Source organism: Tachypleus tridentatus, chromosome 10 (genome assembly GCF_004210375.1).
Source record: "Tachypleus tridentatus isolate NWPU-2018 chromosome 10, ASM421037v1, whole genome shotgun sequence".
NCBI lineage: Eukaryota > Metazoa > Arthropoda > Merostomata > Xiphosura > Limulidae > Tachypleus > Tachypleus tridentatus.
In genome coordinates, this window is record NC_134834.1 from 113,699,414 (window position 1) to 113,725,657 (window position 26,244).

Here is a 26,244-nt window from a genome sequence, read left to right on the forward strand (position 1 = left end):
TAGAATTAGGAAACTGTGCTAGTTTATCAGATAAAAATATAGAATTAGGAAACTGTGCTAGTTTATCAGATAAAATATAGAATTAGGAAACTGTGCTAGTTTATGAGATAAAAATATAGAATTAGGAAACTGTGCTAGTTTATCAGATAAAAATATAGAATTAGGAAACTGTTCTAGTTTCTCAGCCACATGAAAAAATAGAGTTGTTGTATTTTTTTAACTTGCAGTGTCTCAACCTTAATAACTCCCATAAAATATAGTTTTAAGACAGGAATATTTTATTTTAGGATAGTTAATGTGGCATACCTTAACATCAGAGTTTTATTTTAGAACAGTTAATGTGGCACCTTAACATTAGAGTTTTGTTTTAGGACAGTTAATGTGGCATACCTTAACATCAGAGTTTTGTTTTAGGACAGTTAATGTGGCATACTTTAACATCAGAGTTTTGTTTTAGGACAGTTAATGTGGCATACCTTAACATCAGAGTTTTGTTTTAGGACAGTTAATGTGGCATACCTTAACATCAGAGTTTTGTTCAAAGGCCTGTTTAGTTCTTGGTAAGATCATCTTTCTGACAGCGGCCTCGTCCAGGTGGTCAGCGACCTCAGTGACCGCATGAAGAGCTGCACACTAATGACAAACAGTATATCTGCTATTATAATCTGGTCTATACTGCAAACACACAGAGATAAACATTGTATTAACTGATAGAATTTGGTCTATACTTCAAACACACAGAGATAAACATTGTATTAACTGACAGAATATGGTCTATACTACAAACACACAGAGATAAACATTGTATTAACTGATAGAATCTGGTCTATACTACAAACACACAGAAGATAAACATTGTATCAAATGACAAAATATGATCTATACTTGAAGTACCCACCAGACAAACATACAGAAGACAAACAATATCTGAATTAAGTGATAAAATTTAACCTTCTTTAAACGTATACTTAGTGTGAACGTTAACTGACTTAAGGTGGTCTGTAAGTCAGACATATAGAAACAAAGAATAACTGTTAAATGACCAAAATTATAAAAGTGTCACCTGTATCTGAGGTGTAGCAGAATCGAAAGCGTTGTACATCATCTGAAGCACACATGTTTCTACGTCACTTTTCGAAGTTTTCTTCATAATGACGTCCAGGTTTTCCAATAGTGTTACTGTCGCCTGTTTCATATACAGAGAAAAACGTTGATAAACATAGAATAATTTTGTACAAAATTAAAAATTATTCTAATTATGAAACCATCACTTTTAAAACTTTGAAATACTTATTTATAATATGTGGTATTATCTATAATGTATGGTATTATCTATAATGTATGGTATTATCTATAATGTATGGCATTATCTATAATGTATGGTATTATGTATAATGTATGGTATTATCTATAATGTATGGCATTATGTATATATTAATATGGTATTATGTATAATGTAAGGTATTTGTGTATAATGTATGGTATTATGTATAATGTATGGCATTATGTATAATGTATGGTATTATGTATAATGTATGGTATTATCTATAATGTATGGCATTATGTATAATGTATGGCATTATCTATAATGTAGGGTATTATGTATTATAATGTATGGTATTATCCTATAGTGTATGGTATTATGTATAATGCATGGTATTATGTATAATGTATGGTATTATGTATAATGTATGGTATTATCTATAATGTATGGTATTATGTATAATGTATGGTATTATGTATAATGTATGGCATTATCTATAATGTATGGTATTATGTATAATGTATGGCATTATGTATAATGTATGGTATTATGTATAATGTATGGCATTATGTATAATGTATGGTATTATGTATAATATATGGTATTATCTATAATGTATGGTATTATCTATAATGTATGGCATTATCTATAATGTATGGTATTATGTATAATGTATGGTATTATGTATAATGTATGGCATTATCTATAATGTATGGTATTATGTATAATGTATGGTATTATGTATAATGTATGGCATTATCTATAATGTATGGTATTATGCATAATGTATGGTATTATGTATAACGCATGGTATTATATGTATAATGTATGGTATTATGTATAATGTATGGCATTATCTATAATGTATGGTATTATGTATAATGTATGGTATTATGTATAATGTATGGCATTATGTATAATGTATGGTATTATGTATAATGTATGGTATTATGTATAATGTATGGTATTATGTATAATGTATGGCATTATGTATAATGTATGGCATTATCTATAATGTATGGCATTATGTATAATGTATGGTATTATGTATAATGTAAGGTATTATCTATAATGTATGGTATTATGTATAATCGTATGGTATTATGTATAATGTATGGCATTATCTATAATGTATGGTATTATGTATAATGTATGGCATTATGTATAATAATGTATGGCATTATCTATAATGTATGGTATTATGTATAATGTATGGTATTATCTATAATGTATGTCATTATGTATAATGTATCGCATTATTTATAATGTATGGTATTATGTATAATGCATGGTATTGTGTATAATGCATGGTATTGTGTATAATGTATGGTATTATCTATAATGTATGGTATTATGTATAATGCATGGTATGTATGTATAATGTATGGTATTATCTATAATGTATGGTTTTATGTATAATGTATGGTATTATGTATAATGTATGGTATTATGTATACTGTATGGCATTATCTATAATGTATGGTATTATGTATAATGTATGGCATTATCTATAAAGTATGGTATTATGTATAATGTATGGTATTATGTATAATGTATGGTATTATGTATAATGTAAGGTATTATCTATAATGTATGGTATTATGTATAATGTATGGCATTATCTATAATGTATGGTATTATGTATAATGTATGGCATTATGTATAATGTATGGCATTATCTATAATGTATGGTATTATGTATAATGTATGGTATTATGTATAATGTATAGCATTATCTGTAAAGTATGGTATTATGTATAATGTATGGTATTATGTATAATGTATGGTATTATGTATAATGTAAGGTATAATATCTATAATGTATGGTATTATCTATAATGTATGGTATTATGCATAACGTATGGCATTATCTATAATGTATGGTATTATGCATAATGTATGGCATTATATGTATAATGTATGGTATTATGTATAATGTAGGGTATTATCTATAATGTATGGTATTATGTATAATGTATGGTATTATGTATAATGTATAGCATTATCTATGTAAAGTATGGTATTATGTATAATGTATGGTATTATGTATAATGTATGGTATTATGTATAATGTAAAGGTATTATCTATAATGTATGGTATTATCTATAATGTATGGTATTATGTATAAAGTATGGCATTATGTATAATGTATGGTATTATGTATAATGTATGTATTATGTATAATGTATGGTATTATGTATAATGTATGGTATTATCTATAATGTATGGTATTATCTATAATGTATGGTATTATGTATATAATGTATGGCATTATCTATAATGTATGGTATTATGTATAATGTATGGCATTATGTATAATGTATGGCATTATCTATAATGTATGGTATTATGTATAATGTATGGCATTATGTATAATGTATGGCATTATCTATAATGTATGGCATTATCTATAATGTATGGTATTATGTATAATGTATGATATTATCTATAATGTATGGCATTATCTATAATGTATGGTATTATGTATAATGTATGGTATTATGTATAATGCATGGTATTATGTATAATGTATGGCATTATCTATAATGTATGGTATTATCTATAACGTATGGTATTATGTATAATGTATGGTATTATGTATAATGTATGGTATTATGTATAATGTATGGTATTACCTATAATGTGTCGTGTTATATAGAGTTAGTAACATTATCATTTGATTTAATGAAATTACTTTATATTATACATAACTTAATTGTTTTATCTGTTTTACTTATATGAGTTCCAATCTATCAACGTTAATGTGTCACAAATCGCGCGACACATCACACGTATATTCCACTTGTTTGTGTTGAAGCGGAAAGCTACACCACAGGTATTGAACTTTGATGTTTAGCGGCCTCTCGTGATATGAATGATTTTCCATGACCGGTTTCTTGTAATGCGAAAGGTTTACCATGACCGGTCTCTTGTGACACAAGTGGCTTACCGTGAGCGGTCTCTTGTAATATGTGTATCTTACAAACAACGTTAACATAAACTTGAGATAAGGGAAGTAAAACAGTTGATAAGTTGTTTACCTACAGTTGTTACTCAGAACTGGAACAAACACGGAAGTACTAGTTAATTACATAATGTTTACATATTAGTCAGTTAATATTTGAATAAATATAAATATAAGTTAATATAGGAACAAACTAATGTTCAACCATAAATGATACATCACTCAGCATCATGTCTCATCGGTAAGCTTGAAGGCTTATAACACTAAATTCTGAGTGTTAACCATTAACACTTACCCTTCAGACCCAGTTGTGCTTTATCACAACCAGTTTTTAAGGAACATAACCGACATTCTATGTTGTGTTATTTGCGTGCTTTGAGTTACAAGGCTGTCATACTTATAGCGCATCCACGTCATCAAAATACGTAGCGCGAGTGAACCACTAACCTTCAGTCTTTAAATGTAGCTGCTCTTGCAAATAAATCAAACTTAAATAAATATATAATACACCCACCAGAGTACACTACCAATACAAACGTTCTTCCCTGGCGTGTCCAGGTTATTAAGACATTCGACTCGTAATCTGAGGGTCGCAGGCTCGAATCCCCGTCATACCAAACATGCTCGCCCTTTCAGCAGTGGAGGCGTTATAATGTGACGGTAAATCCCACTGTTCGCTTGTAAAAGAGTAGCCCAAGAGTTGACGGTGGGTGGTGATGACTAGCTGCCTTCCCTCTAGTCTTGCACTGTTAAATTAGGGACGGCTAGCACAGATAGCCCTCGTGTAGCTTTGCGCGAAATTAAAACAAACAAACAAACAAACGTTCTTACTACATTTAAATAAGTGTTCGGTTGAACTATTACTTGCTACAGATATACAGTAAGTTTAGTTAACTTACCCAAACTAAATGTAACGCGACCAATACTGATGGAGTGTGTGTGGTCTCCATGTACACATATTTTTTAAAGTTTATTTTCTAAATTATTCAATTTCCAAACTGAAAATACGTCCATGACCTTACTGGTTACAGGATCAGTGTCTGATCACATACACATTTATTTAAACAAAACCACGTCAGTGTTCCTTTTCAATTCCACCAACATCTGTTAGTGTTTATTGGGTTTTTATAAACAGAATGAGTGGTTAATGAGTTCTTTACACGACATGTTCTAACATGGAATACACCAATTAATACAAAAACAAGACGGGTATTTGAAATTCAAAACGTTTTAAATAAAGAAAACACGAATCAATTAAGACCATAATAATATCATAATTTAGACCAATCAGAACATATAAACTATACAGGGGGAGGATCCAGTGAGTTAGTTATCTGATAAATATGTTTACTGTTATTATTTCTTGTCTACAAATATATTAACTTGTAGCGCTACAAAGGGTTAAAATGCAAAGGATTTGTTTAGCTATTGGTAGATTCTATTAACAGTTCAACATTTTGGTGAAATTATCTTTATCAGAACGAAGGCCATATAATTATTTTACTTTTACAGCAAGTAGCCCTTTATCAGAGAAAGGCCAATAAAACCATGTTATTGGTTGAAAACAAATCTAACACATCTGTTGAAAGATTGGTAGGTAACGTGGAATAAAGTACCGTTATTACTTGAAATTAATGTCTACTTTCTAATTGTGTTGATGACTTCTACTGCTTTCTATTACCATCTAGTGATTGTCTCTACAGTTACTAAGTGAATAAAGTCACACCAGAGGCGTTGACACAAAAACAACTTAGTTGGATTTATTTGTTTGTGTTTGAATTACGCATAAAGCTACACGAGGGCTATCTGCGCTACGTCTCTAATTTAGCAGCGTAACACTAGAGTGAAAGTAGCTAGTTAACACCAGCTGACGCCAACTCTTAGGTTACTGTTTTACCAACGCTGAAAAACTGAGCATGTTTCGTGTGATGAGGATTTGAATCTCCAGTCCTCAGATTACGAGTCCAGCCCCCCAAACCAAACTGGCAACGTCGGGCCCACTTAGCTTTAATAAAGAAACACAAAAGGAATCACAGTGATTAATAACATAGAATTTACTGTTGAACTTTGTTTTAGGATGTACCACCGGGACAAACGATAACATTATTGCTTAGCGCCGTACTCGCAAACAATCCATAGTTTTTTTGTCGTACGTAATGTAAATAAACACCAACAATAAGATCCCAGTTACTTATGAAGCATAGTACGACTTTGTCGAAATCGCTCGGGTAAATAGCTTGTTTTATAGAGGAAAAATTTGGTGCTGTATATTGTCTATGAGTGTGGGTGTGCTGGAAAGGTTTGTTGCAGTATATTGTCTATGAATGTGGGTGTGCTGGAAAGGTTTGGTGCAGTATATTGTCTATGAATGTGGGTGTGCTGGAAAGGTTTGGTGCAGTATATTGTCTATGAATGTGGGTGTGCTGGAAAGGTTTGGTGCAGTATATTGTCTATGAATGTGGGTGTATTAGAAAGGTTAGGTGCAGTATATTGTCTATAAATATGGGTGTATTGGAAAGGCTTGGTGCAGTATATTGTCTGTGAATGTGGGTGGGCAGAAAAGGTTTGGTGCAGTATATTGCTTATGAATGTGGGTGTATTAGAAAGGTTTGGTGCAGTATATTGTCTGTGAATGTGGGTGTGCCAGAAAGGTTTGGTGCAGTATATTGTCTATGAATGTGGGTGTATTAGAAAGGTTTGGTGCAGTATATTGTCTATGAATGTGGGTGTATTGGAAAGGTTTGGTGCAGTATATTGTCTGTGAATGTGGGTGTGCTGGAAAGGTTTGGTGCAGTATATTGTCTATAAATGTGGGTGTATTGGAAAGGTTTGGTGCAGTATATTGTCTATAAATGTGGGTGTATTGGAAAGGTTTGGTGCAGTATATTGTCTGTGAATGTGGGTGTATTGGAAAGGTGTGGTGCAGTATATTGTCTATGAATGTGAGTGTATTGGAAAGGTCCGGTGCAGCATATTGTCTGTGAATGTGGGTGTGCTGGAAAGGTTTGGTGCAGTATATTGTCTATAAATGTGGGTGTATTGGAAAGGTTTGGTGCAGTATATTGTCTATAAATGTGGGTGTGCTGGAAAGGTTTGGTGCAGTATATTGTCTATAAATGTGGGTGTATTGGAAAGGTTCGGTGCAGTATATTGTCTATGAATGTGAGTGTATTGGAAAGCTTCGGTGCAGTATATTGTCTGTGAATGTGGGTGTGCTGGAAAGGTTTGGTGCAGTATATTGTCTATAAATGTGGGTGTATTGGAAAGGTTCGGTGCAGTATATTGCTTATGAATGTGGGTGTATTAGAAAGGTTTGGTGCAGTATATTGTCTATGAATGTGGGTGTGCTGGAAAGGTTTGGTGCAGTATATTGTCTATGAATGTGGGTGTATTGGAAAGGTTTGGTGCAGTATATTGTCTGTGAATGTGGGTGTGCTGGAAAGACTAGAATATGCACACTCTAAACATTATCGGCACCTTATTTTACTTGTTGGAAAGTCTCTTGGCACTGCAATCTTAATTAGTTGTGAAAGATTTAAGAAATGGTCTTAATCAGCTGAGACAATTGTTAGAAATGCATCGTCTAGTTGTGAAATCACGATCAGTGTGAGTTTGGAGGCAGATAGATGAAACATTATTTTTTTTTATCTGACATCAGATGTGAATGAATGTAAGCTGCATTCGGCTGAATCTAGCTATGACAGGTCTAGGTTAGACTACAATGGACCTTAAATAAATAGGTGTCATATTAAAATATGTGGTTAGCAGAGGAAATAGATCTTCCAACAAACTAATAACTGGTTTTAAATAATCCTCCAGTATCTGGCTCTAAATTTTCTTACCAACAGCTTGGAATAACCACTCCGAGTTATCTATATCCAGGGATTATACCAAATCTTCCAATAATTACTGGTTGGTAGATCGTTTGAAACACCATTGAAAACAAATATTACCAGACATTTATCTGGAATTAACTTTTCAAATAATCTGTGGTCATTTAGATAAACAATATTGTTATACGGTACCAAGGACACAATAACATTTTTGGCTTCACTCTATCAAAGAGATAAGGACTTGGTTACATTGTGTCACAGAGACACTGTTGGTTACACGGTACCACAAAGACAGTAAGATTGTTACAAGTTCTACTAATTTCCCAAATACAACTTGCGGTATAACTATTTAACTTTGCAAATCAAGTGAGGAAGTTTTCCTGACAAGAATGTTATTAATTAAATACTTTAGAAAAGAACAGATCCAATCTGTATTTACAGTACACATACTTACTTTTAATTAGGGTTAAGTCTTATCCGTGTTTAATATAGAATAGTATAAAGCGGTTTACCTGCACAGACTTAGGCATGCTGAAAACACTACGAAACATTGGCAGGATGAGTGTTTGGTACTCGTCCAGAGTGCTCTCCTTTATAATGTACAACAAAGGTTGAAGTGCTGCAGATAACACTTCCGGAGACTGTAACTCGGACTTCAGAGACGGTAATACGTGTTGGAACCAAAGTTTCTGACGGTAAAAATATTCTTCAGAAATGTAACACTATCACACAACATAAACAGAAACCTTATTCTAAAATGATAAATATCTGTCAACTGTATTTTACAAAACTTTGAAAACAGATATTAGTATTTTATTTTATAACCTTCTAAATATCAGCAGTTTAGAAATACATCAACAGCAAATAACTTCTGAAACTAAAGATATGTTTAGTGTATGTCGATTGTCTAATAGAAAATAAAGCTTAAGAAGTGACAGAAATCTGACACGTTTTTTTTGTTATCGGAAGCTACCCACCACGGGAACTGAAACCAAACATTTAGCGAAAAAGCTTCCTGACTTACAACTACATCACTGAGGAAAAGAACTAAAACAACCTTGAATCTTATTAATTATAAAGTTTAGTAAACACAAAAAACATAAACTTAAAAACATGTTTAGTAAGAGAAACATAAACTTAAAAACATGTTTAGTAAGAGAAACATAAACTTAAAAAACATGTTCAGTAAGTAAGAGAAACATAAACTTAAAAACATGTTTAGTAAGAGAAACATAAACTTAAAAAACTTGTTTAGTAAGTAAAAGAAACATGAACTTAAAAACATGTTTAGTAAGAAAGAGAAACATAAACTTAAAAAACATGTTTAGTAAGAGAAACATAAACTTAAAAACATGTTTAGTTAGCAAGAAAAATATAAACTTAAAGAACATGTTCAGTAAGTAAGAGAAACATAAACTTAAAAAAAATGTTTAGTAAGTAAGAGAAACATAAACTTAAAAAACATGTTCAGTAAGTAAGAGAAACATAAACTTAAAGAACATGTTCAGTAAGTAAGAGAAATATAAACTTAAAAACATGTTTATTAGGTAAAATAAACATAAACTTAAAGAACATGTTTAGTAAGTGAGAGAAATGTAAACTTAAAAAGCATGTTTAGTAAGTAAAAGAAACATAAACTTAAAAACATGTTTTGTAAGTAAAAGAAATATAAACTTAAAAAACATGTTTAGTAAGTAAAAGAAACATAAACTTAAAGAACTTGTTTAGTAAGTAAAAAAACATAAATTTCAAAAACATGTTCACTGAGTAAACTAAACATAAACTTAAGAAACATGTTCACTGAGTAAACTAAACATAAACGAGAGAAAACGAAAAGAGAAAAGAGCAGCAGCAAAAAACTGCTGAAACTAAAACTGACGGAACTCGAAAAGGAAACGATATTTAGACAGTTCAAATCACTGTAGTTCTTAAATACAGATAATGAATGACGGACGCCTAACAGAAGGAACTATATTCAACAAGTAAGAAAAATGTAGGAAAAATCTATTTATTAAAATACAGGAAGTTAAACAAATGTGTGAACTTAGAAAGACTGCGCTTAATAAAATAGTGCTTAATGATTGACGTGAAATTAACAAAAGTTGTAGAAATTATTTTTATCAACTAAGAAAATATAAACTACTATTCTCAGTTCATGTCAGAAGTTTATTAAAACGTATCAGGAAATATTGAAAAACGAAAAGAAAAGTCGATCTTTGTGTTCATTGAAGCCGAAAATAACCGTTGTTACTGGAGTATTTAGATAGTATTGTTTGTTTGTTTTGAATTTCGCACAAAGCTACACAAGGGCTATCTGCGCTAGCCGTCCCTAATTTAGCAGTGTAAGACTAGAGAAAAGGCAGCTAGTCATCACCACCCACCGCCAACTCTTGGGCTACTCTTTTACCAACGAATAATGGGATTGACCGTACATTATAACGCCTCCACGGCTGGAAAGGCGAGCATGGTTGTTGTGACGGGGATGCTGGCCGACTTTTTAGTAAAAAAAAAACGTTATTTTTAGTTTTGATAGTAAAGTAAATGAAAGTTAAATTTTTTCACAGAAGCCTAAAATAAACTTTATTTGTTTTTTAGTGTTGTCTAAAAATAGATTTTCTTAAGTTTCGATAGGAAGGTAAAACAAACAAGTCGTGTTTGCATTACTGACATGAACCTAAAATAAACGTTGTTTTAGTGCAGACAGAAACCTAAAAGAAACGTTGTATTTAGTGCAGACAGAAACCTAAAAGAAACGTTGTTTTTAGTGCAGACAGAAACCTAAAAGAAACGTTGCTTTCAGTGCAGACAGAAACCTAAAAGAAACGTTGTTTTTAGTGCAGACAGAAACCTAAAACTTGTTTTTGTGAGTCACCTAAGTCATAAATTTAAACGGTGCACATTGAATCCTCGGTATAAATCAGGGTTTAGTGATTATAATGACTGGTATAAATATCAAGTAATCTAATAATTAGATTAATTCAATTGTTATTAACTTATGATAGATGGCACGACTTAGAATTTTGAAAAGTTATGTGTTACAGTTTTCTGAAAATTATTTAATATTTATGTTATAATTTGTAGTTAACTTGGGTTAACTAACGCAAGAGAAACTAGCTATAGTATTTTTTTATAAATAAAGGTAAGACAGTCAAAAGTTTAATTTAAGGTTTAGTGGTTTAAGGTTTACCATAACCATAAAATAGGTTAAATATGGGTTACCGTAGTTTAGGCTTTGATATATTTCAACTTACTGGTATATCACAAAACAGGACAAATACATTGTTTTATTGAAAAAATAGAACCGATTTATTGTGTCACAGGGTTTTAAGAATTTAGTTAATTTAATTACTTTGGTTATAGTTAAAATGTTAAAAGATAAAACTCACTCTGGGTATTTGCGACAATATAGTTTTTAGGCTGTGGTAGAAATGAGCTTTGTGTGTCGTATCCTTCATTTGAATGACATCAAGGTACTGCAAAGCATGGATGGCAGGATCCATGAAAAACCTGATCTGTACAAATTATAATAGAAGATACTTCTTACATATAGGGATAAGATGACTTACAGCAGATACCCTAAAGAAACTAACCGGAACAAACACTTTGTACGAATCACATTTTTTAAAATAGTGTCATGGATAGAATGGCTCTTAAATAAACTTACTTGACAAAAACTTTATAAAAGAAAAGACAGTTTCTACCATAACATCGTAAATATCACAACCCCTAAAAAACTAACCCGAACAAAACTACGTAAACGAAGCTGCTAGTTTTATTTTATAACATAGACCTCCGAAAAGTTTAATCAAAACATAAAAATAGTTTGGATTATAAACAGGGAAAACACTTTTTAGTAAATTAAAAATGTTCAAAATAAAACTTATTTTTTAATCTAGGGCAAGATTACAGTGACATATTCGTAAGTGTCACACAAACGTTTTTCATCATTTGTCCTTTATGTAATATAATTATGATACATATGTAGGAAGATGTGTTAGAACTAAACACAGATAAATCCTAAGAGAAGTTGAATCATACGTAACAACATTCTAATGTAATCCTACTGGTTAGGATCTGTTTGATTAACAAAAACACCCAACATTATCAACAATCTTTAGTTTTTGTGCATTTAAAGAGAAGTAAACAAATTGATGGATTGAATGTTGAGATAGATATAAGCGAATATTTCATTCTGTGTTTCTTTCATCATATCTACCCATCCTTTCGTTTATCTATCTATCTATCAGTTTCAATATTAACAGGTTTCTCTCGTAAATAAACTCTTTCAAGAGTGGTAAATAATTTAAGTAAAACAAGTTCGTGAGGTAAAATAATTAATTTTCCTTTTCGACAGTTTGTGTTAGGTTTTCTTGACCACGGCCCCCAAGCGGCAGACTTACAACCCTAGAAACAGAGTTACTATGTAGCTTTTTGGTTTGTTTTGTTTAGAATTTCGTGCTAACCGTCCCTAATTTAGCAGTGTAAGACTGGAGGGAAGGCAGCTAGTCAGCACCACCTACCGCCAACTCTTGGCTACTCTTTTGCCAACGAATAGTGGGATTGATCGTCACATTTTAACGTCCCCACATCTGAAAGGGCGAGCATGTTTGGTGTGACGGGGATTCTAACCCGCGACCCTCAGATTACGAGTCATGTACCTTAACCACGTGACCATGCCAGGCCGTAGATTTATGTTTGAATTCAAACTGAATCAACCTTCAGACAACGAGCCAAATGTACCAAGCACAACAGACAATGTAGCAAAAAACATTCGTAGACCAATAGAACACGTATTTCTGACGTGTAGTCCACACTTCTTGGAATTCTTAATACTTGCAGTTTACATCAAAATGAACATTAAAGTAACATGGTAATAGCATGAAACGATAAAGAAAGGTTTCACATTAATGAAAGTACTGGATAATATTTAGAAATAACTTTTATATGACGGTGAATTAAACGAATATAACTACGAACAACACAACCACCGAACAAAAACATGTTTAGAAAACGTTTCGGAATATATATATTCCAACTTCAACACAATAATTACACATTGTAAATACACGTTTTCCGTCAACATCCAGCGGCTTAAGTTTTCCTATTATTTTTATATATTAAGATTTAAAGAAAAGTTGAACTAAATACATGTACTTGTGGAAATAGATTCAAATCACACTATGAAACAAAATATTTACTTCTTCAAAATTTGTGTTGTATAGTGTTATATATTTTTATCGCGAAAAATTCAGCAGTACTCAAATGAATCTGGAGCTCTAGGATTCTCTCTTGAACTGAAACTTAGTGGATAAGTCGCATTTGTGACTATAATGTCTGATTGTTTGTGTCGGTTTTTACTTATCCGGACTAGCTAACCCTAATAATTAGTGATGACTAAAGACAAGTCGCATTTGTGACTATAATGTCTGATTGTTTGTGTCGGTTTTTACTTATCCGGACTAGCTAACCCTAATAATTAAGTGATGACTAAAGATAAGGTGAACAACCAACATTTGTGACTATAATGTCTGATTGTTTGTGTCGGTTGTTTACTTATCATAAGTGATGACTAAAGACAAGGTGAACAACCAACATTTGTGACTATAATGCTAACCCTAATAATTAAGTGATGACTAAAGATAAGGTGAACAACCAACATTTGTGACTATAATGTCTGATTGTTTGTGTCGGTTGTTTACTTATCAGGACTAGCTAACCCTAATAATTAAGTGATGACTAAAGATAAGGTGAACAACCAACATTTGTGACTATAATGTCTGATTGTTTGTGTCGGTTGTTTACTTATCCGGACTAGCTAACCCTAATAATTAAGTGATGACTAAAGACAAGGTGAACAACCTACATTTGAAACTCTGGGTCCGCTCTAGTCGAATATTTTCACTTGTTCGTCACTCAAAACTTAGAGAGCGATTTTGTACTAACGGACGCGAATAAAACAACCTCTAATTTATCAGTTAGGCACTGTAACAAATAGGCTACGATCGTTAAAACAAACTATTGGCAAAATACGATTTCAAAGTATAGTACAGTTTGTATGTATCATATCTATCAAAGCAAAGCAATAAATCGATTAAATACTTAATTAATTAGTGTGCATAGACCTAGTACAGTTTATATAAATAACAATAAGTTATAAATACAGATTCCAAGAAAACACAAGACAAAATGAAGAATCATGGATTTTTAAAATGTATTTGAAGATAAACCTCGTTAAACAAAAATCTAAAGTCCTTCTATACATATATCTTAAAACAACAGCTAAAAGTCTAAAAATGATTTCTCCCTAAATTCAACATCCCTTTAAGAATTCGTTAAACCTGTACTAATGTGTGAACATTCTTTTTAATTTGAAGCTTTCTCTGTTCCAATTAACCTTTCCATGTTCTAAACATCTATGAATTTTTTTCTATTCTGACCAACCCGTGGATTTATCTATACTAGAACAACCCTTAAAAATTCTTTATCTTAACATACGCTATATTCTATCTAATAGCCTTTGAAGACGCATCTATCTCAATATATACTTGAAACTATATCTCCTAGATAACCATCAATTATTCATTTTAATGTATATCTATCTCTTCAAAAACACTCGAGTTAGGGACGATCAGATACTTCGTGGAGGATTGGTAATATTAAGATATCTTGATTAAGCTGAAATCAAACGACTTCCATTCTTAGTTTGTGACCGGTTAACTTTCTTATTTATATATTACAGTTTTCTCATTTTTTATAGTGATAACACTGTTATATTATCTTTTAAAAGGGCAAGAACATCGTTCAAAATAATTGGCTAAGCCTAACGGTGTAAAGAAAGTGTCATTAAAGTGTCTTATACTATCAGACAATTCACTAAGCCTGACGATCTAACAAAAGTGTCATTAAAGTGTCTTATTCCATCAGACAACTCACTAAGCCTGACGATCTAACAAAAGTGTCATTAAAGTGTTTTATCCCATCAGACAACTCACTAAGCCTGACGATCTCACAAAAGTGTCATTCAAGTGTCTTATCCCATCAGAGAACTCACTAAGCCTGAGATCCAACAGACTGTCATTAAAGTAAATCCAAATAGTCTACGTTATTAGTGGATTTTGCTTATAAAACTTTTTTCTTAACTTAACCAACGAACAGGCTTTAGAATAGAAGAATTGTGCTCAATTGTTATATTAAAACGAAGTTGAAGCCTTTCCACACTGTTACAGGTTATGTCGCCAAGTAAAGTCAACCTGACGAACAGTAATGAGTCTGTCACGTCCAAAGCATACCAGTTGGTATGTTTTACTTTTCATTATCCATCTAAAGTAAGGGCGAAGGTTTCACAATACCGGTTAGAACATAAATCCATAGAGTAATTGAATCGGTTTGCGTTCGTGTAGAACAGCACGAAATCCTGTTTCTTTCCAGTTGATGGAAGTATGTGATTGAAGAAAGGGAGGTTTAACACCATTTGGTTCACTAGGGCCTATATGATCAGGTTGTTACAGCACTACACTTTCACTCTGAGAGTTCCGGGTTCGAATTCTCGTCACACCAAACATGCTATGGAGACGTTATAATGTGACGGTCAGTCCCACTATTCGTTGCTAAAAGAATAGCTCAAGAGTTGACTGTGGGTGATGATGACTAGTTGTCTTCCTTCCAGTCTAACACTATTAAATTAAAGACGGATAGCGAAATTAAAAAATGTAAAATTTTAAACAAACTAAATCCTGTTTGTCATTTTGGTACAAAGTCGGTATTACTAGTTGGTACAAGGAACCCAGAACATTTGTCTGCTAATAAACACGGTCTACCTTGAACTTTGTATCCACTTTTCGTCTCCCTAACTTACTCCCGGTGAAGTATCCAGCGATAATCGCGAATTATTTTGAAAACCTTTTTTCGAAATGCCTTATATTTATTTTTATATATTCATTATCTGGTAGAAAATGGCACGAGACGTATTTTACCACATCGATGTTCACGTGTAATGTCATTATGTACACAAGCTATCTTTTTTCCTGGCTACGCGTAAAAAAAAAATAAAAACGTAATTTGTATTGATTTTTAAATAAGCACGTGGCTTGTATTGCTTTTTTAAATAAGCACGTCACTTGTATTGTTTTATTAAATAAGCACGTGGCTTGTATTGCTTTTTCAGTCGGAAATCATTCTGATTTATGTGCGTAGAGTTACCTAGGTAACTTGGGCGACATTTCTCACTGACCTTCGAGCTCGTGGATTGACACCTGTTTGACGACGTCACACTTCGCTTACCACGTATTTCCGTTTAAAACGATGTTCAACCTAAAACATGTCACTCACCATCGAAAAATTCTGCGCATTCGGCCTTCTCCTAGGGTTAACACTCAGAAGCCCCTGGAGGGGTTCGTATAAGAGACCAGGTATTCTGTTTTGAAACCCACGAAGCTTCTGTTCCAACTAAAATAAAACAAAACATGTATAGTTATGAACTTTAGAAAGAGACAAATAACATTTCATGTTTCTTCTGTCTTTTTCAGGTAACTAATAGAGTTGGAGAAAAAAATACTTTAACTTGGAAAAAGCCAGTTTTATCTGATATCATTACTAGAACAAATAACACAAATGGTCGTTTAATAACAAACTAAAACACCAACCAACATTGATTGTTTGTCTTGTTGTTAAACGTTAGGCGATACCAGTAGTTCTCAAACTGTGTGCTGCGGGGATATTTCAAATATTCGAGGGTAACACAGCGATATTGACATCTGTCGGACACCGCGCAAACTACTAGCTTAAGATCGTTCACAGTTTTAACATTAGATGGCGCTACATTCCTTTCAGTAACGTTCTCGAATATTTGAGATATGTTTTTGTTTACTTGTACTTTTGGCTACGCCAGTAACTTCTCGAACTTTCTAGTTTCTTAGATTTTGTATATAAACAACTTTTGATTCTCCGGGTCCGTCAGTAATCGGAATAACTGGAGAGTGTTGGGATCAAGTGTCCTCGAGGTCAAGCAAAGTTCAGTGAATTATTTTGTTGATTTTTAGTCCATGTGCATAAAGATTTCTGAACATTAATAAGAAGTGTGGGAGTGAAGAAAGGGATGGTGAACCACAGACCAGTGACAAAGTTGTGAAGAAACAGAAATAATGGTAATATGAGGATAGTTATCTAGATTTCAGTTTTACTTCAGTAGATGTCAGTCATGAAGAATGTCCACAGTGTGTATTATGTCTAACAGTTTTGGCTCCAGGGTGCCTGCTTTCAAGTAAACTAAAATGTGGTTTAAAGACCAATCATCCTAACATGGTATAGTACATCCTGTTATTATTTTACCAGAAAGTTAAAATAATTGAAAGAACAAAAAGGTACATTTTTGAAACAAGCATCAATACCAAGCAATACTTTACTAGTATCCTACAAGGTGGCGTATAGAGTCGGGAAATGTAAAAGCCTCATACTCTTACGGAAGAATTAATTTTACTGTCTGCAGTGGATATGGTGAACATTATGGTTGGTGAATCTGTAGAAGACTGTTTTCAAAGGTGTATTTATCCAACAGTATTATCAGTCGTAGAATCCAACACATGGTTAAATATTTCAAAGATTAGCTATTGAGAAAATGAAAGAAAAGAGATTCAGGTTGCAGCTAGACAAGATGACGGATAGTAAGTAACAAGGATGTTCATTTGATTTGTTACACCAGCTAGACAAGGTGACAGAGAGTAACAAGGATGTTCATTTGATTTGTTACACCAGCTAGACAAGGTGACAGATAGTAACAAGGATGTTCATTTGATTTGTTACACCAGCTAGACAAGGTGACAGATAGTAACAAGGATGTTCATTTGATTTGTTACACCAGCTAGACAAGGTGACGGATAGTAACAAGGATGTTCATTTGATTTGTTACACCAGCTAGATGAGACGACGGATAGTAACAAGGATGTTCATTTGATTTGTTACACCAGCTAGACAAGGTGACGGATAGTAACAAGGATGTTCATTTGATTTGTTACACCAGCTAGACAAGGTGACGGATAGTAACAATGATGTTCATTTGATTTGTTACACCAGCTAGACAAGGTGACGGATAGTAACAAGGATGTTCATTTGATTTGTTACACCAGCTAGACAAGGTGACGGATAGTAACAAGGATGTTCATTTGATTTGTTACACCAGCTAGACAAGGTGACGGATAGTAACAAGAATGTTCATTTGATTTGTTACACCAGCTAGACAAGGTGACGGATAGTAACAAGGATGTTCATTTGATTTGTTACACCAGCTAGACAAGGTGACGGATAGCAACAAGGATGTTCATTTGATTTGTTACACCAGCTAGACAAGGTGACGGATAGTAACAAGGATGTTTATTTGATTTGCTACACCAGCTAGACAAGGTGACAGATAGTAACAAGGATGTTCATTTGATTTGTTACACCAGCTAGACAAGGTGACGGATAGTAACAAGGATGTTCATTTGATTTGTTAAACCAGCTAGACAAGGTGACGGATAGTAACAAGGATGTTTATTTGATTTGCTACACCAGCTAGACAAGGTGACGGATAATAACAAGAATGTTCATTTGATTTGCTACACACGCTTCTTGGTTGGTGACAAAATTGTGGAAGACTGGAAGACCTTCTCTTATGTAAAAGTGTCACTGCAGGTACAAAGGCTTAAGACTTGTTTGAGATCCTTGATAGTTTTATGTGTACAAACAACTTAGACTGAACCAAGTGCATTGGCGTTTGTACCAATGGTGGTCACTCTATGTCCGACTGTTTTGGGGGATTGCAGGTACTCATACGAAACAAAGCTCTTGATGTATTGTGGACCTACTACACAATCCACAGGGAAGCCCTTGCGTCAAAGCACCTGAGTTCTGCACTGAACCTAATCCTGAAAAGTGTGTTGAAAGTGGTTAACTTTAAAAAACTCGGCCACAGAAGGCGAGTTTTTTTTTAAAAAATTGTGTACATATAAAGATATGAGATTCATATCTTTTTACTGTTCCGTGTGTTCAAATTACGAAAGGGAACTTTACTCTTATCTCAAAGAAGAAGAACACGAATAAGCTAAGAACTTTCTGGATATTGGTTTTTTGTCAAAATCAACGTACCTGTGTGATCTCTTCGAAAAACTGAATGAACCTTTCTCTGGGGGAAAGCAACATGCAAATTCTGAAACTCGTAGAGAATGTTTCAGCCTCCAGAAAAAAGTTACTACCATGGAGAAGAAAAGTGAATGAAGATGGCGGCAAAGACTGCTTCCCTCAGTTGTAGCAGTTTGTTACATCCAATGAAGTTGATTTGACCCACAAACTAATCCCTTGTTGCCGTAATTTGTTACATCCAATGAAGTCGATTTGACCCACAAACTAATCCCCTGTTGCAGCCGTTTGTTACATTCAATGAAGTTGGTTTGACCCACAAACTAAACCCCTGTTGTAGCAGTTTGTTAATCCAATGAAGTTGATTTGACCCACAAACTAATCCCCTGTTGCAGCAGTTTGTTAAATCCAATGAAGTCGATTTGACCCACAAACTAATCCCCTGTTGCAGCAGTTTGTTACATCCAATGAAGTCGATTTGACCCACAAACTAATCCCTGTTACAGCCGTTTGTTACATTCAATGAAGTTGGTTTGACCCACAAACTAAACCCCTGTTGCAGCAGTTTGTTACATCCAACGAAGTTGATTTGACCCACAAACTAAACCCCTGTTACAGCAGTTTGTTAATCCAACGAAGTTGATTTGATCCACAAATTAATCCCCTGTTGCAGCAGTTTGTTACATCCAATGAAGTTGATTTGACCCACAAACTAATCCCCTGATGCAGCAGTTTGTTACATCCAATGTAGTTGATTTGACCCACAAACTAAAATCTGTTTTTTGAGGAGCACCTAACACAGCTCAGTGACTGGTTTGAAAATTACTTTCCAAAAATATGGGGAAGTTTGCATGGATCCAAGACCCATTCAAAGCTAAGGCCCCATCTATCTGAATTTACCTCTGCAGAAGAAGAAATTCTTGTTAAACTATTTTGTGACATAACTTTAAAACAAAATTTGGCAGCATGGAACTAACTGAGTTTTGGATATCAGTAAAAGATGAATGTCACCTGCTAAGTGCTAAAGTTCAGCGAATATTATATCCGTTTGCGACGTCATATCTCTGTGAAACTGGGTTTTTGGCAGTTGCTGTGATAAAAAGCAATTACCGCGCGTAAATCAACGTGGAACAGGAAGTAAGGGTGGCGGTATCCAATCATATTCCAAGGTTTGAGAAGCTGTGCAGTGACCAACAGGTACACACATCCCATTAGTAATTGTAGTTATTTAAAAATGAAATAAAAATATTGTGTTTACTTTCAATTTACGTGTATTATTATTTCAAACAGCTACAAAGTTGTTAGGACATAAATACTTATTAAGTTGTTTGGACCTAACTACTAAATAAACGGAACTGCCTAAGGGGGCCGTGACCAGATTGCTGAGACACGAAGCGCGCCGTGAACAGAGAAAGTTTGGGATACGCTGAGCTACACGATGAACTATTATCGATGTATTTATCACAAGGATCGAACTTTAAATTTTTAACGTTACAAGCCCTCAAACCTAACGTTGAACCATCACGGACATAGAAAGTGAAATATTACATCGAAATTCAAAGAAATGTTTGCATGTAATATAATTTAACTAAAGCTTGTACGGTGGTATATCACAAAAAGAAATAAAACAATTTCATCGGTAAATATACAGGCTTACGATGCTAAAATTCGGGTTTCGATACATATGGTAGACACACTACAGACAATCCGTTGTGTAGCTTTGTGATTAACAACAAACAAATCGTTTTCTGCAAGTCCTATATGTTTTATTAAACACTTAAAACCTTGTTGAAATACGAAACTGTACCCAGTGTATTTATAACAAAGCTACTAATGGTATCCGGTCCTAATTTTGAACTACAGATAAGAAAGAAGGCTGACAATCAACTGTATCATACTACGTGACTGACTGTTATTATTGTAACGCTCCAGTAGATTAAAATACAGTTTATATTTTGTAGTATCGTACACCATCGATCTCGGCTCTGCTGCTCCAAAATCTAGAACTCTGTCTGGAGCCAACTCACGCCGCACGTTTAGTAGTTGCTTACAAAATTTTATATATCTAACATACATAGTGCCACAATATTCTACAATATAGATCAGGTAACAATATCCAAACAAATAGACAACATATTAAAATGTAGACAATACAACACTATTGTTTGTTTTCGAATTTCGCGCAAAGCGACACGAGGACTATCTGTAGTAGCCGTCCCTAATTTAGCAGTGTAAAACTAGATGGAGTGTAGCTAGTTACCATCACCTACCGCCAACTCTTGAGCGAATTTTAACCAACGAACACTGAAATTAACCGAAGCTATATATGAAAGAGCGACAATGATTGGTGCTTGAGGATTTGAACCTTCGACACTCAGATTACGAGTCCAGCGCCGTAGCCACCAGGCCATGAGCAACAACATCACCCACTAAATGTTGTTCAACAAGTGTTTAAAATGTAAACAATACAACAATATTATCAAGTAAATGTTGTTCAACAAGTGATTAAAATGTAAACAATACAACAATATTATCAAGTAAATGTTGTTCAACAAGTGATTAAAATGTAAACAATACAACAATATTATCATGTAATTGTTGTTCAACAAGTGATTAACATGTAAACAATACATCAATATTATTAAGTTAATATTTTTCAATGAACCCGTAAAATGTAAACAGTATTATCAAGTAAATATTGTTCATTGATCATTTAAATGTAAGCAATACAACAATTATATCAGGTAAATGTTATTTGACGATCGTCTCATATGTAAACAACACACAAATATTATAGACCGATTAAGTGGCGTATGAAAAGCAGAATAATTTTATTCTAGTCTTATTATTACAAATGTTAGGCTTATGAAAATCTAAAGTTTCGCCAGCATTCGACATATGAACAATAACTTTGAACTTGCTTTATTGATCATTAAAGGAGAGTTTCAGATAAACTTTCGCATATCGTTGTCCAGCCCGGTTGTGGATCTGACTGCTACTTTTACACTTGTGGTTTCAATGTGGAATTGTAAATTAAGAAAAATGTTCCTTTTATTTCGGCCTAAATCTGCACATTTAGATATATGCGCTGTAAGAATTGCAGAGAGCTAACCTTGAATTTTAGAGTTGATATTAGGTCAGCCTTGTAACAATGCTACTAAAGTTACAACATTCTGAATTACATACCGTGTTTTTAATATATTTAAAAGTAAGGGAATCAAATTTTCACTTTAATGTTAAAGCTGCCGAAAGGTGGCAAACAAGGTTAAGATTTGTAATAAAAATCACCTATTACGGTGATACTTTTTACCACTTTCTTCTTAGTTTCGGATTTAAAATTTGAAGTGTGTGAAAATAGCGTTTCATATATTTTATCTTCTACACGTCATTTCAGAGAGTCAAACTTTTCTCTCATCGCTCGTTTAATTTCTCGCAGAGGTACACTAAAACTATTCCTCTCGCCTTTCTCAATTTTGAAGTAATAGATTATAGGGAAGATAAATTGGATAAATAGACAACATTACCCGCCAAAGTTTTGGACTATTCTGTCAGAGCGAATGGCAGTATTTGACTGTCACTCTCATGATACACTTCAGCACTAAAGTGCAGAATGCGACTTTCTTTGACTTGAGGATTTAGAAATTCAGCTACTTAACTGTTTTAGCAAGAAAAACAAAATATGTCGTCTGTGCCTAAAAGAGACTGTCTAATCAGAAGTTTAAACTAGGCCACACTAAACGTTAAGTCAAATCAGAAGTTTAAACTAGGCCACACTAAACGTTAAGTCAAATCAGAAGTTTAAACTAGGCCATACTAAACGTTAAGTCTAATCAGAAGTTTAAACTAGGCCACACTAAACGTTAAGTCTAATCAGAAGTTTATACTAGGCCACACTGAACGTTAAGTCTAATCAGAAGTTTAAACTAGGCCACACTAAACGTTATGTCTAATCAGAAGTTTAAACTAGGCCACACTAAACGTTAAGTCTAATCAGAAGTTTAAACTAAATGTTAAGCAGGTAAACCAAATCTAAAAAACTCATTATTGTTTTATTCACTTACCGTTCCTACCACTTTATCATAATGAACTGTGTTCAAGTTGGCTTCAATAAGGGACCGCCCATTATTGAACAGAGCACAAATAACGAGGCCAAGCGAGAACATATCAGTATGTGGAGCAGCATGAGCTCGCCTGGACTTCAGGTGCAGTGTAATCCAAGTCAGGCTGACTCAACTTAGGAAGTTTGGAAGTGAAAGACTGGCAAGGTACTGGACTCTGGAAAAGAAATTATAAGGTTAAAAGGTAAGAAGGACAGTACTCTGAGATAGCCCTAACTGTTCAGGTGTATCTTTCTCAGCCCACATAAGAGGTAAAATGTAGAGAGTTATGTTCACTAAAATTAATATGCAAGAAAACAATCGAACAATAAAACTGAAGTTAGGGTTAAAATGGGTTAGTGAATTATAAACAAGTAAATAAATAAAACAAATGTATCTGAATTAAGAGAGACAACTGGTCGGATTAAAACCGAAGACTATCTGGTTTCATATGTTTGTTTTATATCAAAGCCAAATTGGGCTATATGCTGTGTTTACCGCGAAGAACAGAACAGCAGATTTTAACGTTGTAAGACGAAATATTTACTATTGTCCCACCAAAGTACAGAATAATTGACAGTACTATGATGATATCAATAAAAGAGGAACATCCGCCTACAACAACAGGATACTGCCTGTTCCATGAATTAATTTGGGTTAAGGAAATTACTAAAACCCCTATTTTTTCAGCTATAAAGATAGAAAACTTTATAGTTAGTTACTATTAAAGCAGTTATTAGTAACAATGTTGTAGATATAAAATAGCAGACATACTGTTAAAATAGTTATCTGGTAACAATGACTACATATAATATATACAACAAACGTACTGTTAAAATAGTTATCTGGTAACAATGACTGCATATAATAAATACAACAAACGTACTGTTAAAACAGTTATCTGGTAACAATGACTACATATAATAAATTCAACAAACGTACTGTTAAAATAGTTATCTGGTAACAATGACTACATATAATAAATACAACAAACGTACTGTTGAAATAATTATCTGGTAACAATGACGCATATATATAATATGTATATAACAAATACAACAAACGTATTTTTTAAAGTAGTTATCTAGTAACAATGACGCATATATATAATATGTATATAACAAATACAACAAACGTATTTTTAAAGTAGTTATCTAGTAACAATGACGCATATATATAATATGTATATAACAAATACAACAAACGTATTTTTAAAGTAGTTATCTAGTAACAATGACGTATATATATAATATGTATATAACAAATACAACAAACGTATTTTTTTTAAAAGTAGTTATCTAGTAACAATGACGTATATATATTAAATACAACAAACGTACTGTTAAGATAGTTATTTGGTATAATGACGTACATATAATAAAATACAACAAACAAACGTACTTTGTTAAAATAGTTATCTGGTAACAATGACTACATATAATATAAAATACAACAAACGTACTGTTAAAATAGTTATCTGATAACAATGACTATATATATAATAAATACAACAAACGTACTGTTAAAAAATAATTATCTGGTAACAATGACGTATATATATAATATGTTATATATAACAAATACAACAAACGTATTTTAAAGTAGTTATCTAGTAACAATGACATATATATATAATAAATACAAACAAACGTACTGTTAAGATAGTTATTTGGTAATAATGACGTATACATATAATAAATACAACAAACGTACTGTTAAAATAGTTATTTAGTAACAATAATATAATATATGTAATGCTGTTAACATTTTTATTTGGTATGATGTTGTAGATATGTCAAACGTACTTTGTTGCACTAGCTATTGGTAACAATGGTGTAGATATAATTGCATTGTCATTATATTTTTTTATAAATAAGTGTGTCGTATGTCGTGTTATCCCACTTCAGATGTACTCAAATGGCAACTGTAGAGTTGATGTAGTGTTACAGTAAACTTTGTAATAGCTGTATCAAGGTCACAGTCCCATGTCAAACACATATATATATTGTTTTAATTGTAATGGCTGGTAACAAAATACCACACTTAAGAAACAACCCAAGATACTGAATAGGGGTGTTCATTTTGATGTGGTTTAACTACTAAATACACACGAGCTGGGAGAAGAAAGGCTAAATTATACATTCAGGTCTGAAATAACGCCACTGAAAACTTTGTCAATTTAAATGCGTATTTTATCTACAAGCAACCTTAATTACTGGAGTATGAAGATATGAAGATGGAATCAGGTTCATTGTATAAATATAACTTAGTTGTTCGCTTTAAATGGTTTATTATTTTAATTTTCTGTAACTAGAACATACTTCTTAATCTTAACGAAAATGGCGTAACTTTTAAACATAAGTGATAAAATGGACATAAATATATCAGGCCCAGCATGTGTGGGTGGGTTAAGGCGTTTGACTCGTAATCCGAGGGTCGCGGATTCGAATCCCGGTTGCACCAAACATGCTAGCCCTTTCAGCCGTGGGGGCGTTATAATGTGATGATCAATCCTCACTATTCGTTGGTAAAAGAGTAGCCCAAAAGTTGGCGGTGGGTGGTGATGACTAGCTGCCTTCCCTCTAGTCTTACACTGCTAAATTAGGGACGGCTAGCACAGATACCCCTCGTGTAGCTTTGCGCGAAATTCAAAACAAACAAACAGAAATATATCACGTTATAAAGTAATTAAAAGCCATAACAATGACTGAGTATCTTAAAAACACAAATCATTGTTTGGAAGAGTGACAAATTAAGAGTATTGTTATGTTTGAGACTCAAATTCCTTCTATATTTACAAAGCATTGTTTAAAATACGTGATATATTAACATGTTATTGTTTTGTTTTAGAGAAAAATAGCTTATTTCTTTGCAAATCGTTGTTTGAAACTCATGGTAAACTAACAGTTTTTGTTAATCATGAAAGTTTATCATGAAGATCATTGTTTTAACACGTTTACCACGTGTAATTAACA

The 26,244-nt window shown here is 33.0% G+C and overlaps 1 protein-coding gene across 1 annotated transcript; it reads right to left on the reverse strand.

The window, feature by feature from the left end:
* Positions 1-483: 483 nt before the first annotated feature.
* LOC143228451 (SCY1-like protein 2) lies at positions 484-23,335 on the reverse strand. Its single transcript, XM_076459709.1, has 6 exons — positions 23,234-23,335; positions 16,392-16,508; positions 11,450-11,575; positions 8,576-8,752; positions 1,064-1,186; positions 484-633 (listed from the first exon to the last, which is right to left on the reverse strand). The coding sequence occupies exons 1-6, from the start codon at positions 23,333-23,335 to the stop codon at positions 484-486; spliced, it is 795 nt and encodes a 264-aa protein (XP_076315824.1).
* Between the last annotated feature and the right edge of the window lie 2,909 nt (positions 23,336-26,244).